General features: G+C 48.9%; 1 protein-coding gene across 8 annotated transcripts in view; it reads left to right on the top strand.

Moving 5' to 3' along the window:
• The first annotated feature begins 2035 nt into the window (after positions 1-2035).
• bbs5 (Bardet-Biedl syndrome 5) overlaps positions 2036-21043 on the top strand; it is a 99151-nt gene continuing 80143 nt past the window's right edge. Inside the window, exons 1-3 of one of the 8 annotated variants that reach the window (XM_072475894.1) lie at positions 2036-2195; positions 7674-7756; positions 15936-15983. In XM_072475894.1, coding sequence (XP_072331995.1) covers positions 7678-7756; positions 15936-15983 — 127 coding nt within the window. In that variant the 5' untranslated portion in view covers positions 2036-2195; positions 7674-7677. Of the gene's footprint in view, positions 2196-4507; positions 4682-7392; positions 7558-7673; positions 7757-9605; positions 9785-15935; positions 15984-21043 lie in introns of those variants that run through there. The other 7 variants (XM_072475892.1, XM_072475889.1, XM_072475901.1 and 4 more) reach the window with 7 other exon arrangements.

Genomic DNA, 21043 nt, shown 5'->3' with positions numbered 1-21043 from the left:
TTTGGTAAGAATAACACCAAAAGGGATTATTATTTAAATGATAAAATATTAAAACATGCTGCTGTGCAGAGAGACCTGGGTGTGCTAGTGCATGAGTCGCAAAACGTTGGTTTACTGGTGCAACAGGTGATTAAGAAGGCAAATGGAATTTTGTCCTTCATTGCTAGAGGGATGGAGTTTAAGACTAGGGAGATTATGCTGCAATTGTATACGGTGTTAGTGAGGCCACACCTGGAGTATTGTGTTCAGTTTTGGTCTCCTTACTTGAGAAAGGACGTACTGGCACTGGAGGGTGTGCAGAGGAGATTCACTAGGTTAATCCCAGAGCTGAAGGAGTTGGATTACGAGGAGAGGTTGAGTAGACTGGGACTGTACTTGTTGGAATTTAGAAGGACGAGGGGGGATCTTATAGAAACATATAAAATTATGAAGGGAATAGATAGGTTAGATGCGGGGAGGTAGTTTCCACTAGCGGATGAAAGCAGAACTAGGGGGCATAGCCTCAAAATAAGGGAAGTAGATTTAGGACTGAGTTTAGGAGGAACATCTTCACCCAAAGGGTTGTGATTCTATGGAATTCCTTGCCCAGTGAAGCAGTAGAGGCTCCTTCATTAAATGTTTTTAAGATAAAGATAGATAGTTTTTTGAAGAATAAAGGGATTAAGGGTTATGGTGTTCGGGCCGGAAAGTGGAGCTGAGTCCACAAAAGATCAGCCACGATCTCATTGAACGGTGGAGCAGGCTCGAGGGGCCAGATGGCCCACTCCTGCTCCTAGTTCTTATGTTCTTATGTTCTAAGCGTTGGGAAGCTCGCAGCAATTCCGACTCACTACCACACTTAGAAACTTTTCCATTAAATTGCGGCCAATGTTGGGAGCTGTACGGTGGCGCAGTGGTTAGCACTGCTTCTTCACAGTGCTGAGGACATGTGTTTGATCCCGGCAATTGGGTCACTGTCCATGTGGAGTTTACGCATTCTCCCCGTGTCTGTGTGGGTTTCACCCCCACAACCCAAAGATGTGCAGGGCAGGTGGATTGGCCAGACTAAATTAACCCTTAAATGGAATTTTTAAAAAATCATCCCAAAGTCTCAAATGATCTATTCCCCAGGGAATCTCTGGCAATCATAACAAAGTTTCATTGAGCCTCTCTATGTAAACTCATACATGGTTGGAATTAATGATTGTCTCATTTTTACAACATCTTAATACCTTTGCAGCCACAATGTCTGGAAACCTTAACCTAGATTCTTTCATAATATTACTGCAATAGATATAAAACACAATAAATTTACCAATTTCTTACATTCACCACGTAATATGATCGAATGATCGATGAAAACGGTGCCGAATTGAAATGCTGGAGAGAGAAGAAACTTAATCACATGACTTAAGTACCAGAAACAGAGGAACAATCAAAAAACCCATATTAAGTACATAACATGACATGATGTCATAATATAAAACTTTGGTTAGTGGATCAAGTTAGACCCCAAAATTATTCTCTCTGAGTCTGGACCCTTATTGTACTTAGCAGACATGGAGGGAAGGATCGTTTATAAAAATGTGGACCACTTGAGGAGTAGAAAGACGCTCCAGCAGTCAGCTTTGCCATCAAGAAATGTTTTTGAACCCAGAAGCACCAAAGATCGACATAACTGATGGCTCCGTGGAAGCAAGTAGTAATGAACTAATTGTGCCAATAGAGTACCTGTTATTGTAGTTCCTGTTAATGTCGATCCTGTGGAATCATCTCAGACTACAGAATTACTCCACTCCACAAGAAACAAAAAAAACCTTCAAAGACTCAATTTATAAATGCATAACTAATGTACATCATGTTTAGGTGGAATTCAGGACTGCATAACTTAGTTATTGAAAATTGTATAAAGGTGTTAAAGGGGGAGGAATGTGTTGATTGTCCCTTTAAGGGCAACAAGGCAGAGTAAGGGTCACCTGCTTGGGTGACCAATTGAGACTCAGAGTCGGTAATCACCCCGGGGGGTGGAGTCCTCTCTTGGACAGGAGACATGTAGGGGACTAGCTGCAGCTGCCTGGTTGTGTAGCACTGTACAGTTCTTCTCATTAGTAAATCCTTTTGTGTTTCTCATGAAGTCTGTGAAAGTGCATCATTACAGTGACAATCCTGGAAATTATGGTTTGATGTTCACAGTGGGGTCATGGTCTATTTGGGGGGTGAGTAGGTAAAAGTCATGGAGCTGGCATTCAGCTCTTCTATGGTGAGGTCTGTATGAATGATCTAGTCTGATAAACTGTCACTGACTTCAAATCATTAAATGTTTCTTTCTCCACAGATGCTTTCAGATCTGTTCTGTATTTCCAGGATTTTCTGCTTTTAATTCACTCCTGAAAGGTTTGGGTCTGATTTAAAAGGAAATCGAACAAAGGGGGGAAATGTAACAAGCAATAGAAGGACCTGCAAAGTACTTAAATGGAAATCAGAATTGGATGAGAAATTTTTGTAACATTAGCCAATGGTAGGCATGAGTGAGCATTTAAGACATATTAGTGAATATACGTGGAGTGAGCAGGAAAATAGGTTGAGTGTTTGCAAAATCAAAAATTGCTGCAATGCAGAAGGAGCCATTTGGCTCATTGTTCTGCACTGGCTCTCTGACTGTGCTGTTTTCCTGCCTCTTCCCTGTAACCCTGCACATTCCTCCTTTACAAATAAGTCTAATTCCCTTTTGAATGCCTCCATTGATCCTGCCTCCACTACACTCTCAGGCAGTGCATTCCAGACCCAAACCACCCGCTGTCCGTAAAGGTTTTTTCCTCTATCTGTATTAATATCACACAGAGCGTTTAGTGTCTTCCACAGAAGAAAGCTGGAAACCATGCTGTTGCCAACAAGTGAGTGATTATTGACTATTTACAGAGACACACTTCAGCAAGATTCCACAAGAACCGTCTTCTCTCAGGCTCCAGTTACATGTGTTCTGACATCACTGATTACGTGCTCTAGCTATTAGCATAAAAGCTATTAACCCTTTATACTGCAATGTCATTTTGCCTCTTATTGCCAATTATTTTTAATTTGTGCCCTCTCGTTCTCTATCCTTTCACAAGTCAGAACATTTTCTCCTATCTGCTCTGCCCAGACCTCTCATGATTTTGAAACTCTCCTCTCAGCTGTTTCCTCTCCCAGGATAACATAATCATAATCTTTATTATTGTCACAAGCTTCCATTAACACTGCAATGAAGTTACGCTATCTTTATAACTGGAACTCCTCATGCCTGGAACCATTCTGGTGAATAATTTCTTCACTTGCTCCAATACCTTGTATTATGACCACAAACCAGACCCCAACATTGACTTAGATACTGGACCTCAACCCCCAAATTTTAGTTTATTTTAAGACTGTGCGGAAAGATTGATTTGCTCCACGAGAGATTGCATGAAAAAATAGGGCTTTGGTATTTCTAAACCAAAACTTCATTATATTTCTTTTTAAATTCATTTACGCGATGTGGGCGTCGCTGTTTAGGACAGCATTTATTGTCCATCCCTAGTTACCCTACAGAAGGTGGTGGGGAATTGCCTTCTTGAACCGTTGCAGTCCTTGAGCTGTAGGTACCCCCACTGTGCTGTTATGGAGGGAGTTCCAGGATGCATCAATCACTCAACTCGCGTACAATCACTCAACTCGCGTACCGGCGGGACCTGGCAGGTAAGTCGGCGGGGGCGGTCCTCGGGGGCGGGGATCTGACCCCGGGTGGGGCCCCCACAGTGGCCTGGCCTGCGATCGGGGCCCACCGATCTGCGGGCGGGCTTGATCCGTGGGGGCACTCCTTTCTTCTGCGCCGGCCCCTGTAAGGCTCCGCCATGCCGGCGCAGAGAAGAGAACCCCCGGCATTGTGCCATAATACGCCGGCCGGTCTGCGCAGGCACGAAACCACGCCGGCGGTTCCACGCATGCACGAGATCACGCCGGTCCTTTGGCTCATGCGTGAACACGCGCCGTCCCTTCGGCGCCAGCTGGAGCGGCGCCAACCCCTCCAGTGTCCACCTCCGCACTTTCGGGGGGTGTTGACGCCGGAGTGGTTAGTGCCGGTTCTCCCGCTGGCATGGGGACTTAGTCCCCAGAAGGGAGAATCCCGGCCCTTGTCTGGACTGCTCTCAGAATGCACTGAAAAATGAGGGGCAGGTGTTGTGCTTCAGCCTCCCTTCGGTCATTGACGGAGCTGTGCTGTACTCCTCCCTCGGTCACTGGCTGTGCTGCAGTCCTCCCTTCGGTCACTGACGACGATCTGCTGCAGTCCTCCCGGCCACCGGTGGCGGTGCTGCACACCCACCTCTGGTCACTCACGACGCTGTGCTGCAGTCCCCTTTCCGGTAACTGGAGGCGCTGTGCTGTAGTTTCCCCCTCAAATCACTGGTGGCGCTGTACTGCCGTTTCCCGCATCGGGTCACTGCCGGCGGTGCTGCAGTTCACCCCTTCGGTCACTGGCGGCGGTGTGCTGCAGTTCCCCCCTCCAGTCACAAGCGGCGCTGTGAACAATTCTTGCTCTCAGGGTTGGCGCTGTTGCCCATGCTTGGTTGCCGGGGTGACACCGGCTGGGCGAGGCCTGAGGCCGGCCAGCGGGAGCTGAAGCGATGGTGCCTGTTCTGGACGCCCTTTGGGAGGACAGGGATGTTAGGTTTGACATTTCGCTTCAGTGAGTATCTGCATTGGTCTCCGTTGATGCCCTGTCGGAGAGTCTAAGATGGAGGCCCGCTGCACCGTTCAGTCTTTAACTCCGTCTGAGACGCTCCGTAACACTTAGCAAGTGAGACATGAAACTTCACAGAGTGCAGCCTCAGGCGCTGCTGTATTAAAATCACATTGTGCAGCTCAAGCAAGAAAATTGGGGAAATCAAATTTTATGTAACAAAAACAACAAACATATGAAGAATAAGTGCTGGGAAAAGCAGCTCTGTCAATATGTGTGGAGAAAGAAATGGAGAGGAACGTTTCACGTCCATGGGTGCGACAAACAGACATAGCTTTATTTTTATTATGTATGGGATGTTCTGGCATCGGAAACGTTATGGGTGGAGCTGTGGGGGATGGAGAGGGGGAGCTGTCGGGGGAGAGGGGGAGTTGTTGGGGGGGATGGAGAGGGGGAGCTGTCGGGGGAGAGGGGGAGTTGTTGGGATGGAGAGGGGTAGCTGTCGGGGGGGGATGGTACGGGGAGCTGTCGGGGGGGTGGATAGGGGGAGCTCTCGGGGGGGGTTGGAGAGGGGGAGTTGTCGGGGGGGTGGAGAGGGGGATGGAGAGGGGGAGCTGTCGGGGGAGAGGGGGCGCAGCCGGGTGGTGGATGGAGTGGGGGAGCTGTCTGGGGGGGGTGGAGTGGGGGAGCTGTCTGGGGATCCAGACAGGGAGCTGTCGGGATGGAGAGGGGGAGCTGTCGGGGGGATGGAGATGGGGAGCTGTCGGGGGGGGGGGGGAGAGAAGGGGAGCGGTGGGGGGGTGGAGAAGGGGAGCTGTCGGAGGGATGGAGAGTGGGACCTGTGGGGGGACTGTTGGAGAGGGGGGGCTGTTGGAGAGGGAACTGTCGGGGGGGATGGAGAGGGGGAGCTGTCGGGGTGGGAGTGGAGAGTGGTAGCTGTCGGGGGGATGGAGAGGGGTGCTCTTCGGGGGGGGTGGTAGAGAGGGGAAGCTGTCATGGGGGGATGGAGAGCGGGTGCTGTCGGGGGGGCATGGAGAGGGGGTGCTCTTCGGGGGGGGTGGTAGAGAGGGGAAGCTGTCATGGGGGGATGGAGAGCGGGTGCTGTCGGGGGGGCATGGAGAGGGGGTGCTGTGGGGGGATGGAGAGGCGATGCTGTCGGGGAGGGGGGATGGAGGATGGAGAAGGGGAGCTGTCGGGGGGGGGAATGGAGAGCGGCAGCTGTCGGGGGGGGTGGAGAGGGGGAGCTGTCGAGGGGAAAATGGAGAGGGGGTGGAGAGGGGGTGCTGTGGGGGGATGGAGAGGGGGAGCTGTCGGGGGGGTGGAGAAGGGGGAGCTGTCGGGGGGATGGAGAAGGGGGAGCTGTCGGGGGGATGAGATGACGTGCTATTGGGGGGATGAGAGGACGTGCTGTCGGGGGGATGGAGAGGGGGAGCTGTCGGGGGGGTGTAGAGGGGGTGCTGTGGGGCGATGGAGAGGGGGAGCTGTCAGGGGGATGGAGAAGGGGTGCTGTGGGGCGATGGAGAGGGGGAGCTGTCGAGGGGATGGAGAGGGGGAGCTGTCGAGGGGGGATGGAGAGGGGGAGCTGTCGAGGGGGGATGGAGAGGGGGAGCTGTCGGAGGGAGAGACGATGGAGAGGTGGAGCTGTCGGGGGGGGGGGATGGAGAGGGGGAGCTGTCGGGGGGAGAGACGATGGAGAGGGGGAGCTGGCGAGGGGGAGCTGTCGAGGCGGGATGGAGTGGGGGAGCTTTCGAGGGGGGATGGAGAGGGGGAGCTGTCGAGGGGGGATGGAGAGGTGGAGCTGTCGAGGGGGGATGGAGAGGGGGAGCTGTCGAGGGGGGATGGAGAGGGGGACCTGTCGGGGTGGGGGGTGACGGTGGAGAGGGGGAGCTGTCGAGGGGATGGAGAGGGGGACCTGTCCGGGGGGGGGGGGGGGGGTGGAGAGGGGGAGCTGTCGAGGGCGGATGGAGAGGGGAGCTGTCGGGGAGATGGAGTGCTGGTGGGGGATGGAGAGGGGGTGCTGTTGAGGGGATGGAGAGGGACTGGTGTCAGCAGAGAGGAGATCCTTTGGGGGGGATGGAGAGAGAGTGCTGTCGGGGGAGAAGGGATGATGTTGGGAGGAGATGAGGTGCTGTCAGGTGGGGAGAGTGGGTGCTTTTGGGGGGAAAGAGGGGAGTGCTGCTGTCGAATGAGAGAAGGGTCCAGTCAGGGGCAGGTGGGGTTAGGGACAGCTGCTGCCTGACCTGCCGGGGAAGGGGGGGGGGGATATTGCCAGAACTTTGGGGGGGTGGGTGGGTGGGTGGGTTGTACTGCCAGAGCATGGGTTGTTGGCGAGAGGGGGGACTGCCAGATATTGTGGGGGGATTGTGGAGGTTGCTGGGACAGGAGGGGTCTGCATGTATTGCCAGAGCTCTGAAGGGAAGGGGTATACCAGATCAGCGTGGGTGGCCTTCTGGAGCTGGCTCTGGTTCTTTGGGAAGTGAGGGGGTGAGTGCTGGCTAGAGCCGCGCGAGAGGGCATGCGAGGACGGGAGGGGGTTGTTGCCTGAGCAAGGTGTGTGGTTGGGGGGGGGGGGGGGGGGGGGGGGGCTGGAGGGGGGGTGGGTCATGCTGTCAGAGCTGGGAGGGGAGGTAGGGATGTGGAGTTTGCTCCCAGAGTTTGGGGGAGGGAGTAGAGTACGCTGTAGGATCCATGAGTGGAGGATTGTGTGGGGGGGTGCTGTCAGAGGTGTGAGGGTAGGGGATGCATTCTAGGGCTGTGGGGCTTTTCAGGTTGCTGGAGAGGATCTTGGCGTGCAATGAGGAAAACCCCAACATCACAAATATGGGAAATTGTCATCCCAACCTCAAACAAGCTGGGACACCGTACAAATGGTCCAATTACAGGCCAGTACCCTAAACAATTGGTCACCTGGCCATAAGTCATATCTACCAGGAACGGCAACTATCCCTTTTCACTGAGTTACAGATCATGGTTACTGATATTTTTGTTTTGTTTTCAGACAAATGAAGATGAGATCTGGAGAGGCTCTAATTGACTGTTTGGACTCCATTGAAGATACTAAAGGAAATAATGGGGATAAAGGTAACTGAATATTCTAAAAGTAAAGTCATTTTTTTGCAAACTTTGTGCCTTGGTTTTGTTAAGTTTGGTTCGTACTATATTGCTCTTGGTATTGTTAGACTGATGCTTTACTGAGCCTACTGAGGTTTGTAAAATACTAACTAACTGCAGGCTGCATCTTATCACAAAGTTGTACAAGAGAGAGAGAAAGATCATGTCATAGAGCTTTACAGCACAAAAAGAAGCCCTTCAGCCCATCGTGTCTGTGCCAGCCATCAAGCTCCTATCTATTCTAATCCCATTTGGCATTTCAAGTGCTCATCTAAATGCTTCTTAAATGTTATGCGGGTTCCTGCCTCTATCCCCCTTTCAGGCTGTGAATTCCAGATTCCCACCATCCTCTCGGTGAAGATGTTTTTCCTCAAAGTCCCTCTTAAACCTCCTACCTTTACTTTAAATCTAAGTCCCCTGGTTATTGACTCCTCTACTAAGTGGAAAAGTTCCTACCTATCTACCCTATCTATGTCCCTCATAATTTTGTACACCTCAATGAGGTCCCCCATCAGCTTTCTCTGCTTTTTAAGGAGAACAACCCCAGCCTACCCAGCCTCGCTTCATAACTGAAACACTCCAGTCCAGGCAATGTCCTGGTGAATTTCCTTTCCACCTTTTCAAGTGCTGTGGTGATCAGAGTTCCACACCTACTCCAGCTGTGGCCGAAGAAGTGTTTTACACAGCTCCATCATAGCCTCCCTGCTCTTATATTCAATGCCTCGGCAAATAAAGCAAGTATCCCATATACCTTCTGAACCGCCTTATCTACCTGTCCTGCTGCGTTCAGGGATCTTTGGACATGCACCCCATGATCCTCTGTACTTCCTAGCATCCTACCGTTCACTGTGTACACACTTATATTGTTAGTTCTTCTAAAATGTGTCACCTCGCACTTTTTAGGATTAAATTCCATTTTCCACTGCTCTGTCCATCTGATAGAGTCTAGTTTTATTCATATAGGGGCTAGTTGAATGCATATAAGCAAAATATTAAGAATAGTCCTGAATGTGGGAACTCAGTCATTTCTCATATAATGAATTAACCATTGTATTCCATTGTATTCAATACTGACAACAGTGTTCCTTGTGTAATCAACTAAATCGATTTTTTGTTAGACTTCCGCCAAACTATGAAATATGGCAAAGCTTGAGAAATACATCAATAGTAACTCAGTACGTGCAACACGGTGGCTCGGTGGTTAGCACAGCTGCTTCAAGGCACCGAGGTCCCAGGTTCGATCCCGGCTCTGGGTCATTGTCCGTGTGGAGTTTGCACATTCTCCTTGTGTTTGCGTGGGTTTCGCCCGCACAACCCAAAGATGTTCAAGGTAGGTGGATTGGCCACACTAAATTGTCCCTTAATTGGAAAAATGAATTGGGCACTATAAAATTAAAAAAAATAGTATCTCAGTACTTTTCTTAAGACTGCGCACACAAACACTAAGCTAGTTTTGATAGGCACCAATCAATCTCAAGTAATGTCCAATGTTTGATTAACAAGTTATCCTCTTAAGTAACAGACATAATTCGAAATAACCGGGAGGACCCAGCTAAAAATTAGAAGCTAATGAATGCAAAGTAGGGGTTAAATCAGAGATACAAATTTCCTTAAAAATAGGACCTCGTGGTTCAGGTTTTTTGTTTCTGAATTCTTGAATCATTCATCCGTTTTGTTTGTGATTAGTGATTTCTTTTGTGCTTATGCTTTTGCCACGGTGCTTGACTTTTTTATATAGTGTTTGATATTTCATTTTTAAGTTTTATTCAGTTTGTACTCGCCCATGGGCCAAGTTTTCAATTCTGCAGTTGTTATTCAAGTGTACACCAGTGAAGTGACTAACAAAGAGTTTTAAAAAAGACTCGACCAACCGGACTCCCAATTCTTATTGAGAGAAGTAAAGCAATAAGAAGATCCTTTAATTGATGAGCCAGCCAGGCGTGCTAGAGGGAAGAAACCAAACACCGAGGCATCTGGCAATAGACCGGCAGAGCCGAGGTAAGGAACCCTCTTTATAGTCTGCGGCCTTTTAGAGTCGGTTGATCTCCTATGCACCCCTTACGAAAAGCGTCTAGGTCCGGGTTGGTACCAGGCTCAAATCTTAGTAACGTACAGACCCAGCCTGGAATTTGAGATCCAGATGTTTTTTTAAATAAATGCTCGGAAGTAAAATGGCGCACAAATATCTGCCTACAGCTTCCAGAGGGCGGCCACGCCTCACCTGATATTTCTGCTGAAGAAATGTTCCAGATGACAAAGGGTTACGTAGAACAGCAATTTGACTTAACTGAAACCGGTAAGGAGATTGAACAGAAATTTCTAAAATTCCATACTTTCAGAGGACAATGGTCCCTTGATGATATAAGAAGAGTTTGGGGAAAAGCTACCCGTATGAGAGATTAAAAAACAGACTAAATGGTCCCTGGTTATAATGAGCCAGCTCCGAAAGAGAAACGAGACTACAGCAAGTACCAACTATGATTACGAATTTAAAAAACAGACTGAGCAATTACAGGCAGTCTGCGAGGAGCTGAAGAAAGAGAAACACAAAATTAACAAGCTAGGAAGTTCAGAAGAAGAAGTTGAGAGACTCAAACATGACGTCTGAGCTGAAATCAAGACTTACCGATTCTAACTCGGAAAAAGACGAGCTTAAATTAGTGAATATCGAGTTAGCATCGAAAATGTCGAATTTAATTTGGAAAATATAACGCTTAAAGCGGAAGTATCAGAACTTCAATTGTGAGAAAAAGATCTTCTGACCCAGAATAGGGAACTTAAAGAGAAGCTACCAGATAACTCCCTGACCTAGGGTGAACATCTTTTCAATGGGCCCTCTACGCCCATACAACCAAGACCCATCTTAGAAACGGTAGACCTAGCCCCAGAATTCCCGCCTCCGTCAGTCTGCGAGGTTATAGAGACCGTCCCCGATGTGAGATGGCCAGTGATGGCGGTGAGACACGCTGTTCCAATGTAAAAGAAGCCGGCCGCGACCACATGCTCTTCTGCGGCAGTTTCACTTTATCCTGAAGTAGAAGTAATTAAAGGGAGCATTCAAAAGATAAACCACCAGAGGTGGTCTCAGAACCTGCATTTTCAACTGATTCTGAATTCTATAGCGACTCTAGTGGAGAGATTGGTTTGGAGGAGAAAACATTCGAACAGTGAAAAAGTCCCGAACCCACAGCTTACGGTTAGCCCCTTTAAAGTCAAAACGATATAAGACCGAGGCAGTAAGAACCGTGGAAGGGGAACAAAGAAGTACCCGAGCCAAGTATGTCCAACAGTTGGTCCATGAACCCGCTGATCCGGAAAAGATTGATAGATGGTCTAAAGAATTACATCATCCCAAGAAAGGGAGAACAGCTACATGGGAAGGGCTTGAGCGGTTACAAAATATTTACCATCTCCACCCGTTGGATGGAGTCCAGGTTATGTCGGTAATGAACCCGAGATGGGACAGCAGACAGCTTTCCAGAGATGTTAAAGCAGCAGTTGGGGCTGACGGACAACTGCTAGAAGCGGGCTGGACTGCGGTTAAGCAGTGGCTGCTAAAGTACAACCTGCCAAAAACTGATTGGGGGAAGATCACCGCTTGTATTCAGAATGGGACAGAGGAAGTAGTAGAATATGAAGAAAGGTTCAGAGCAATACGGAATTGAACTTCCGCAGGGGGAAGACACTTGGGACACTAGTACTTTCAGACCGTTCAAGTCTGCCTTTGTTGCTGGTTTAAGAACGGAGTTGTCTAATGCACTAAAATTGGTGTTTCCTGATTGGGACCGAGTAGCAGCAGCATATGCGATATTAATAGACCGATGGATCCAAATTGACCGAGATATGGGAGCTAAGATTCGTGCTCTCCACACGGGATTAAAGCCTAAAGATTTACCATTTCTTTCAACAACTAATGCCCCATCTAATTCAAATGCTCCACAGGAGCCGCGACGATCGGGAAAATGCCACAGGTTTGGAAAGGAAGGGCACTGGGCCAAGTCGTGCCGGTCAAGACTACAGGGGCGTCAGGAACTTAACTCTATGCAGGGAGAGCCGCATCGGGAAACGTACAGGCTCCGCTCAATGTCTCCGCACAGGGAGATGTACAGAGCCGTATAGGCCCCGCCCACTGTCACTGCCCAGAGAAATGTATCACAGAGAACCACACGGAGAGATGTAAAAGTCCTGCCTGTCATCACCACACAGAGAGTATATATACAGGTCTGATGAAGAACCTATAGTGGACAAATTCAGGAAATTGGTACCATGGCATCAGGCTGCACTGATGGAGCTGACAACCTAGAAGAGCCCATCCTCAATCTCCCTGTCCCTGCCTCTCTTCACGCCTTGATTGACAACAGAGGGGGTGGATTGTATATATCATTGAGGGTGTGCGGTAAAGAAATAAACTGTCTTTTTGATACAGAGCGGAGTTAACATGCCTTCCTCTTGGATATGCAAAGTTGTTTCCTTTGGATCACAAAATAACTGTAGTCCATGGTGCAGGAGGCAGTGCACTGATCATTAAAAGAACTCAGCCCATGCTGATAGAATTTGGCTCATATGAATTAATTTCTCCAGTCTGGATAGGCCCAGTGGACCAGGCCCTTCTGGGCCTGGATATTCTAACCCAATTGAATTTGTCTCAAACTTTAAGAATGGAAAAGTAAGATGGTCAATTAGAGCCTTAAAGAAGGATCAGCTTGACAAACATACAATTTGGGCCAAAGGTAAGGATGATTGTGGCCTACTAAACATGGGACCGGCATCATTTACTGGAATTGCCCCACCATGCACTAGACAATATCCCATCAACCCATCCTCCATTGAGGGAATACTACCTGTAGTAAAGCAACTGGAAGAAAGGGGTGTATTGATTAAAACACACAGCTCATCAAATAGCCCAGTTTGGCCTGTAAAAAAGGCAAATGGTGCGTGGCGCCTGACCGTCGACTACAGGGGGGCGAACCTGTGTATTGATAGGAAAGCTCCTTTGGTGGCTGACCTTTCCACCATTTTTAATGCCCTAACACCAGAGCTTGAGTGGTTTTCAGTTATAGATATGGCCAATGGTTTTTGGTCGGTACCACTGACACAGGACGTGCAACCATGGTTTACCTTTACCATTCAACACCAACAGTACACCTGGACAAAGCTACCACAGGATTTTCATAACAGCCCTACTGTATTTCACATGGCCTTACAGAACCATTTGAGGGAACTGCCTGAGTTGCCCTCCACCATTATCCAGTGTTTAGATAACATTCTGTTGGCCTCCATTAAAAAAGAGGATCATGAGAGAGACTTACACCTTCTTCCGGACCATCTCAGCCAGAATGGACATAGTCATCATGGCCAAAGTGCAAATTGCACAAGATGAGGTGGTCTATCCAGGCCAGAAGATCTCAAAAGGCAAGAGAGAACTTACCCAGGACAGCAGCAATTAAAGCTGACAAGGAACCTACAACTGTCCAAGAACTGAGATCCGTTTTGGGTTTTTTGTAACTTTAACAGAAATTGAATTGATTCATACACACAGTTGGCACAACCATTGAATGACCTTTGGAAGAGATCATCCTCACAACAGAACAGCAAGAGGTCTTTGTGAATCTGAAACAGGCCTTATGATCAGCACCAGCTCTAGGAAGTCCCAACAATGGGAAACCATTTATTTTATTTTTCCATGAGAAAGAAGGATACAGGACAGCAGTTTTAGCACAAGATCATGGGGACCAGTTAAGATCCATCAGATATTATTCACTGAGACTGGACAACGTGGCCCTTGGATATGGAAGCTGCCTCAGAGCAATGGAGGCCATGTGTTGAACCATAATGGATACTGCAGGCATTGTCCTAGACCAACAACTGACTTATTAAATGCTCTCATGCAGTTCATTCTCTACTCTCAATGAATAGAGTCGCACAACTCACCTTAGCCTAATGGACCAGGTGGACAGCAGCTTTGGAAGCCATTAACCTCAATTTCCAACGGGCAAGCCCGGTAAACCCATCATCCATACTCCCGTTGCCCGAGAGGGAAGGGGGGGGAGGAGACGAGCATGACTGTGTTGAAATCATGGAGGAGGCCCGCCTGATCGAAGAAGATCCATTACAAAACCCAGACTTAGTTTTATTTACAGATGGGTCCTCCTTTATTGGATAGCAGGATGGGCAGTCACAAACCTGTACACCGTTATGGCAAAGGAAGGTTTGCCTCCAGGGACATCAGCCCAACAAGCTGAGTTAAGGGCCCTAGCTGAAGCATATTGTGTGGCAAAAGACCAGACAGCTAATATCTATACGGACTCGAAGTATGGTTTTGGAGTAGCTCATTGTTTGGCCAATTATGGAGGATAAGTGGATTTCTCACCACCACAGGAACACCTATTCGAAATGGAAACGAGGTATAGGACCTACAAGAAGCCTTAAAACTGCCAAAGATTTCAATGTCTCCAATTGTTGGGTGTGCATTCCGCCGACTATCTTTTCAGGGTGGATCAGCCCCAACTACAACAGGGACCAAAATTAATCCTATATAAACCTCCCGACCACCTTCATTCAGAAGGGGTCCGTATGTTTGACAAGTCATCACCCGAAGGGACTGGAGATGGGATATAGTAATTGCATCCACTATTTTAGTGTACATAGGTCTTCATAGAATTTACAGTGCAGAAGGAGGCCATTAGTCCCATCGAGTCTGCTCCGGCCCTTGGAAACAGCACCCTAAGTCCATACCTCCACCCTGTACCCACACCTCCACCCTATCCCCGTAACCCCACTTAACCTTTTTTTGGACACTAAGGGCAATTTGGCATAGCCGATCCACCTAACCTGCACATCTTTGGACTGTGGGAGGAAACCGGAACACCCGGAGGAAACCGACGCAGCCACGGGGAGAACGTGCAGACTCCATACAGACCGTGACCCAAGCCGGGAATCGAACCTGGGACCTGGAGCTGTGAAGAAACTGTGCTAACCACTGTACTACTGTGCTGCCCAAAAGGTGGAGCCTTCACAAATAACCTCAGCTGGTATGGGAATTGAACATAACATAAGAATTAGAAGCAGGAGTAGGCCATCTGGCCCCTCGAGCCTGCTCCACCGTTCAATGAGATCATGGCTGATCTTTTGTGGACTCAGCTCCACTTTCCGGCCCGAACACCCTTAATCCCTTTATTCTTCAAAAAACTATGTATCTTTATCTTAAAAACATTTACTGAAGGAGCCTCTACTGCTTCACTGAGCAAGGAATTCCATAGATTCACAACACTTTGGGTGAAGGAGTTCCTCCTAAACCCAGTCCTAAATCTACTTCCCCTTATTTTGAGGCTATGCCCCCTAGTTCTGCTTTCACCCGCCAGTCGAAACAACCTGCCCGCATCTATCCTATCTATTCCCTTCATAATTTTATATGTTTCTATAAGATCCCCCCTCATCCTTCTAAATTCCAATGAGTACAGTCCCAGTCTACTCAACCTCTCCTCATAATCCAACCCCTTCAGCTCTGGGATTAACCTAGTGAATCTCCTCTGCACACCCTTCAGTGCCAGTACGTCCTTTCTCAAGTAAGGAGACCAAAACTGAACACAATACTCCAGGTGTGGCCTCGCTAACACCTTATACAATTGCAGCATAACCTCCCTAGTCTTAAACTCCATCCCTCTAGCAATGAAGGACAAAATTCCATTTGCCTTCTTAATCACCTGTTGCACCTGTAAACCAATTTTTTGCGACACATGCACTAGCACACCCAGGTCTCTCTGCACAGCAGCATGTTTTAATATTTTATCATTTAAATAATAATCCCTTTTGCTGTTATTCCTACCAAAATGGATAACCTCACATTTGTCAACATTGTATTCCATCTGCCAGACCCTAGCCCATTCACTTAGCCTATCCAAATCCCTCTGCAGAACCTGTGTTGTTGGCCTCACTCTGTGTCATAAACCAGCTGTCCCGCCAACTGAGCTAAACCCTGTGTAACATCTTACAGATGTACTCCAACATTGATAGAGGTCGCTCTTGGTTCTTCCCCATTGACAGGCGTATACAATTCTACCGGCGTTGGGAATTTCTCAGACCACTGGTACTCAGAAGATGTTGCTCGCTTTACTTTTTACAATGGTACTTATTTTGTTTCTGACCACAGAGCCTATCCTTGGCTTCCATGTATTTGGTCAGGATCATGTTATCTCGGGTAAGTGACCCCTGCTATTCTTCATTCCCCTTCTCTTAGATATAGCAGGGGGAAGAAGTAAACGTGCCATTACTGCATGTGACCGATTTTTTGCTCTTTTTATTCCTTTTTGTGGTGATGCCAAGGTAGCCAAAGAATTTAATAAAATGGCTGTTATACAAAGATGGCTTAAAAAATATTTTTTTTAATGAATTTAGAGTACCAATTCTTTTTTTCCAATTAAGGGGCAATTTTAGCATGGCCAATCCATCTATCCTGAACATCTTTGAGTTGTGGGGGTGAGACCCACGCAGACACAGGGAGAACGTGCAAATTCCACAAGGACTGTGACCCAGGGCCGGGATCAAACCCCGGTCCTCCATGCCGAGAGGCAGCAGTGCTAATCACTGCACCACCGTGTTGCCCTATACAAAAGGTAGCTAATGACACCTCCACAGCCCCGTTCAAGATCTCCGCCGAAATGCTAGCTATTCATATTGTGGCCATGCAAAATCGAATGGCTCTTGATTACAGAGAAAGGTGGAACATGTGCCCTGATTGGGTCAGAATGTTGTACTTACATTCCAGATAGCTCCAAAGAGATCACTGATTTGGCAAAACACATCCTGAAGGAGGTTGAAAAGCTCCAGCAACCCGAGTCCAGCACCCTTTGGAGTTTGGCTACTGGGAGGCTAGGGTCCTCGGGCGCCTCAGTGGTGCAAGGCTCATCCGTTTTGTTTGTGTTTAGTGGTATTTTTTTGTGCTTATGCTTTTGCCACGTGCTTGACTTTTTAATATATTGTTTGAAATTTCATTTCTAAGCTTTATTCAGTTTGCACTGTCCACGGGCCATGTTTTATTCAGTTCTGCAGTTCTTATTCAAATGTATACCAGTGAAGTGACTAACAATATAGGCTTTTAAAAAAGAATCTACCAACCGGACTCAGGATTATTATTGAGAGAAGAAAACCATTAAGAGGATCCATTACCATCTGACCAGCCCGTCGGTATCATCCTGTAATCTAATGCTTTCCTCCTCGCTATTGACAACACCACCAATTTTCGTATAATCTGTGAACTTACTGATTATGCCCCGACATTCACTTCTAGATCATTAATGTACAGTACAAACAGCAAGGGACACAGCACCGATCCTTGTGTTATACCATTGGACACAGGCTAACGGTCATAAAAATAATCTTTGACCATCACCCACATCCTCCTGCCACTAAGCCATTTTGGATCCAAATTGCCCTGGATCCCATGGGCGTTCACCTTGATAAGTCACCCATGTGGGACCTTGTCAAAAGCCTGAATGAAGTCCATGTAGATTACATCAACTGCACTTCTCTCATATACACACCTTGTCACCTTGAAAAAAATCAATCATATTTGTTGGACATGAAAGGCATCCGGTGGTGGCCACGGAGTGAGTGGTCGCACATTTGGCAGCTCCCACTCGAGGTGTTTTTTTTGGTCCTTTTCCCCATTTGCTGGGTGGATGTTCTGTTGGAAAAAGGTGTAGAGGTTATTGAGGAAAGTTAAACAGCACTGGTGGTGCTGGTGGTTGGTTCCACGGACCAGAAGTGGGTTGAGAAGAAGGGAGCAAGAAATTCTTTGTGCGCCACAAGTGAAGATCACGGATGATAAAGTGTCGGCCCTGCATGTCCAGTGGTCAACGGAGTAGCTGGTGGACATCTTAAGTGAGATGTTCAGCCGTCAGAGGAAGGAAACCCAGGAGGACCTAGCCAACGTGGTGGAACCACTAAAAGCGGGAATTGACCAAGTGGAACAGAGGCTGGAGTCCCAAGGCCAGGCTATTTGGAAAGTGGGGGAGCACAAGGAGCACCGTACCTTGTTGGCGGCTGAGATCGGAATGATGCGGGAGACCCAAAAGTGGCTAAAGGAGAAGGTGGAGGATCTGGAGAACCGCTACCGGAGACAAGACCTAAAAATCATGGGTATGTCCGAGGGTGTTGAGGGAGCGGACACTGGCTCATATGTAGCCAAGATGCTGGAGAAGTTGATGGGGAAGGGGGCCTTCGACCGGCCCCTGGAGGTAGACCAGGCACACACGGCCCTGATAAGGAAGCCGTAGGCGAACGAGCTGCAGAGGGCGATGGTGGTGCAGCTCCACTGATTCCACAACAAGGAGAAGATATTGCGATGGGCAAGGCAGACGAGGAGCTGCACCTGGGAAGGCAATGAGCTCCGGGTGGAGCCGGACCTGCGTGTGGAACTGGCGAAGTGGAGAGCCGGGTTTAATCGAGAGAAGGCTGCCCTCTTTTAAGAAGGGGGTGAAGTTTGGGATGCTGTACCCAGCCCGCCTCTGGGTGACTCACAATGGCCGATGGGGATGCTGGAGAAGATGGACATTGAACTGTGGAGGAGTGAGGAGATGCTGATTTTCTTTGCCGTTTTTGTTTATGCTGCCTTTTGTTTCTTAGTTATGGGAGAACCTCTGTTCTTTGAGAGGTTTTGGTGGGTTCTGTGGTGGGTTCTGTGGCGGGATGTTTGGGGAACGTGGCAGGTGAGTGCACCTTTTCTTATTTCATTGTTGTTTTAGCTTTGGAGGTGTGCGAGCGGGGGGGAGGGTAATCAGTGGGGGGTAGGAGGTTTAGGTGCCATGGGTGGGAGGGGGCTGCCAGGCTAGCTGGGTGAGCTAGTTAATGGGAGCGCAGTGGGGGGTGACCAAGTGGTTAGTGCAGTAGAGGGGGATGGGACTGTTGTTTTGTTCAGGGGAGAGAGGGCTGCTGACAAAGCTGTGGTTGCTGTGTCGCAGCAAGAAAGGAGGTGGTGATGGTGGGCATCCGAGGGTGAGTCTGGAGGGTCGTGTGACGCAAAGGAATATGGTTGATCGGCAGGGGAGGGAGACGGGGTGCCCCCTGACCAGATTGATCACATGGAATGTGAGGGGGCTGAATGGACTGGTCAAACAGTCGCGTGTGTTTGTGCACTTGAGGAACTTGAAGGAGCACATGGCCTTTTTGCAACAAACACACTTGAAGATCAGGGACCAGATTAGCTAAGGAAAGGGTGGGTAGGGCAAGTACCATTCGGGATTAGATATGAAGACACGGGAGGTGGCGGTGCTGATAAACAAACCGGTGGCTTTTGTGGTGGGGAATATTGTAGATTTGGGAAGGAGGCTTGTGATGGTGTATGGGAAACTGGAGGGGATGCCAGTGGTCTTGGTGAATGTCTATGCCCCAAATGTGGGGCATGATGGGATGATGTGGAGTTCATGAGGAGGGTGCTGGGGAAGATTCCAGACCTGCACTCGTTCTGGTTGATCATGGGAGGGGATTTCAACACAGTCATTGAATCAATTTTGGACCGGTCGAGCCCAAGGTCTGGGTGAGTGTCGACGGTGACGAAGGAGCAGAAGCAGTTCATGGAGCTTTGGGAGGGGTGGGTTTGTGGAGGTTTGGGAAGCCGAGGGCGAAGGATTTTGCATACTTCTCCCATGTGCACAGAGTGTACTTGCGGATTGATTACTTTGTGGCGGACAATACACTGCTGGCAGGGGTTTGTCGACTCGAGTAACTCGGCGATCGTGGTTTCAGACCAAGCGCCGCACTGGGTGGACTTGCAAATGAACCAGGAGGGGGCCCAGCGCCCGCAGTGGAGACTGGACATAGGGCTGTTAGCGGATGAGATGTGTGTGTAAGGCCTGCCATTGGGGGGGTATGTGGAACTGAATGATACGGAATGAGGTTTCGGCCGCCATGCTATGGGAGACGCTCAAGGCAGTGGTTGGGGGAAGTTCAGATTGATCCAGGCGCAGAGGGAAAAGGTGGAACGAGCAGAGATGGCAAGGTTGGTGGATGGGATTCTGCGGGTCAACAGGAGGTATTCGGAGGCCTCGAGGCGGGGTTGTTGAAGGAGAGGCAAAAGCTCCAGAAGGAATTTGGCTTGGTGTCCACAGCAATGGCAGGGGGTAGTTACAGAAGGCCTGTGGGCAGTGTACGAGTACAAGGAGAAGGCAAGCAGGGTGCTGGCCTACCAACCTAGGAAGCAGGAGGCAGCAAAGAAGATGGGAAGAGTGGTACAGGACCTGGTGGTGGTGAATGGGATATTCAAGGAATTTTACAGGAGGCTTTTTGAATTCCTAAATGGGTTGAAGTTCCCCAAGGTGGAGGAGGACCTGGTTTAGGGGCTGGGGGCTCCCGTTGGACTGGTGGTGATGGAGGGCATGGGGTGATGCAGGCAGGGAAGGCCCTGGGCCCGAATGGGTTTCCTGCAGAATTTTATAAGACGTTTGCTGGGCCCCTGCTGGTAAGGGCATAAAATGAGGCGAGGGATAAGGGGGAACTCCCTCCTACGTTATCGCAGGCGTCCATATCCTTAATGTTAAAGAAGGATACAAATCCAGAACCGTGTAGGTCCTTTCGCCCGATATCGTTGCTAAATGTGGACGCCAAAATGTTGGCGAAGATCTTGGCCTCGCAAATTTAGGACTGTGTGCCGGGGGTGGTAGGGGAAGATCAGACGGGGTTCGTAAAGGGGAGACAACTGTCGGCGAACATCAGGAGATTACTAAATGTGATAATGATGCCCCCGAGGGACAGGATGTGGAGGTGGCGGTTGCAATGGATGCAGAGAAGGCGTTTGATCAGGTGGAATGGGGGTATTTGTGTTGGGTTGGTTTGGGCAGGGGTTTGTAAACTGGATCCGATTGCTATATAGGACGCCAATAGCGATCGTACGGATAAATCAGGTGAGCTTGGGTACTTCAGGCTACACCGTAGGACGGGGTAGGGGTGCCCACTGTCCCGTTGCTTTTTGCCTTGGCTATAGAGTCATTGGTAATGGCATTTAGAGCATCAAGGTGTTGGAGAGGGATTATGCGGGAGTGGGTCGAGCACAGCGTCTCGTTATATGCGGACGGCCTGTTGCTTTATATCTCTGACTCACTGGGAGGCATCAGGGAAATTGAGTAATTTAGAGGAGTTTTCTGGAGATAAGCTAAACATGGGGAAGAGTGAGGTCTTCTCGATCGAGGCCAGGCGGCACGGGAGGAGGTTGCGCGAGCTGCCATTTAAGATGGTGGGGGTGAGCTTCAGATATGTGGGCATCCA

Source organism: Scyliorhinus torazame, chromosome 2, assembly GCF_047496885.1.
Source record: "Scyliorhinus torazame isolate Kashiwa2021f chromosome 2, sScyTor2.1, whole genome shotgun sequence".
Taxonomy (NCBI): Eukaryota; Metazoa; Chordata; class Chondrichthyes; order Carcharhiniformes; family Scyliorhinidae; genus Scyliorhinus; species Scyliorhinus torazame.
The sequence above is the reverse complement of the archived record's forward strand: the minus strand, read 5'-3'. Positions and strand labels throughout refer to the sequence as shown.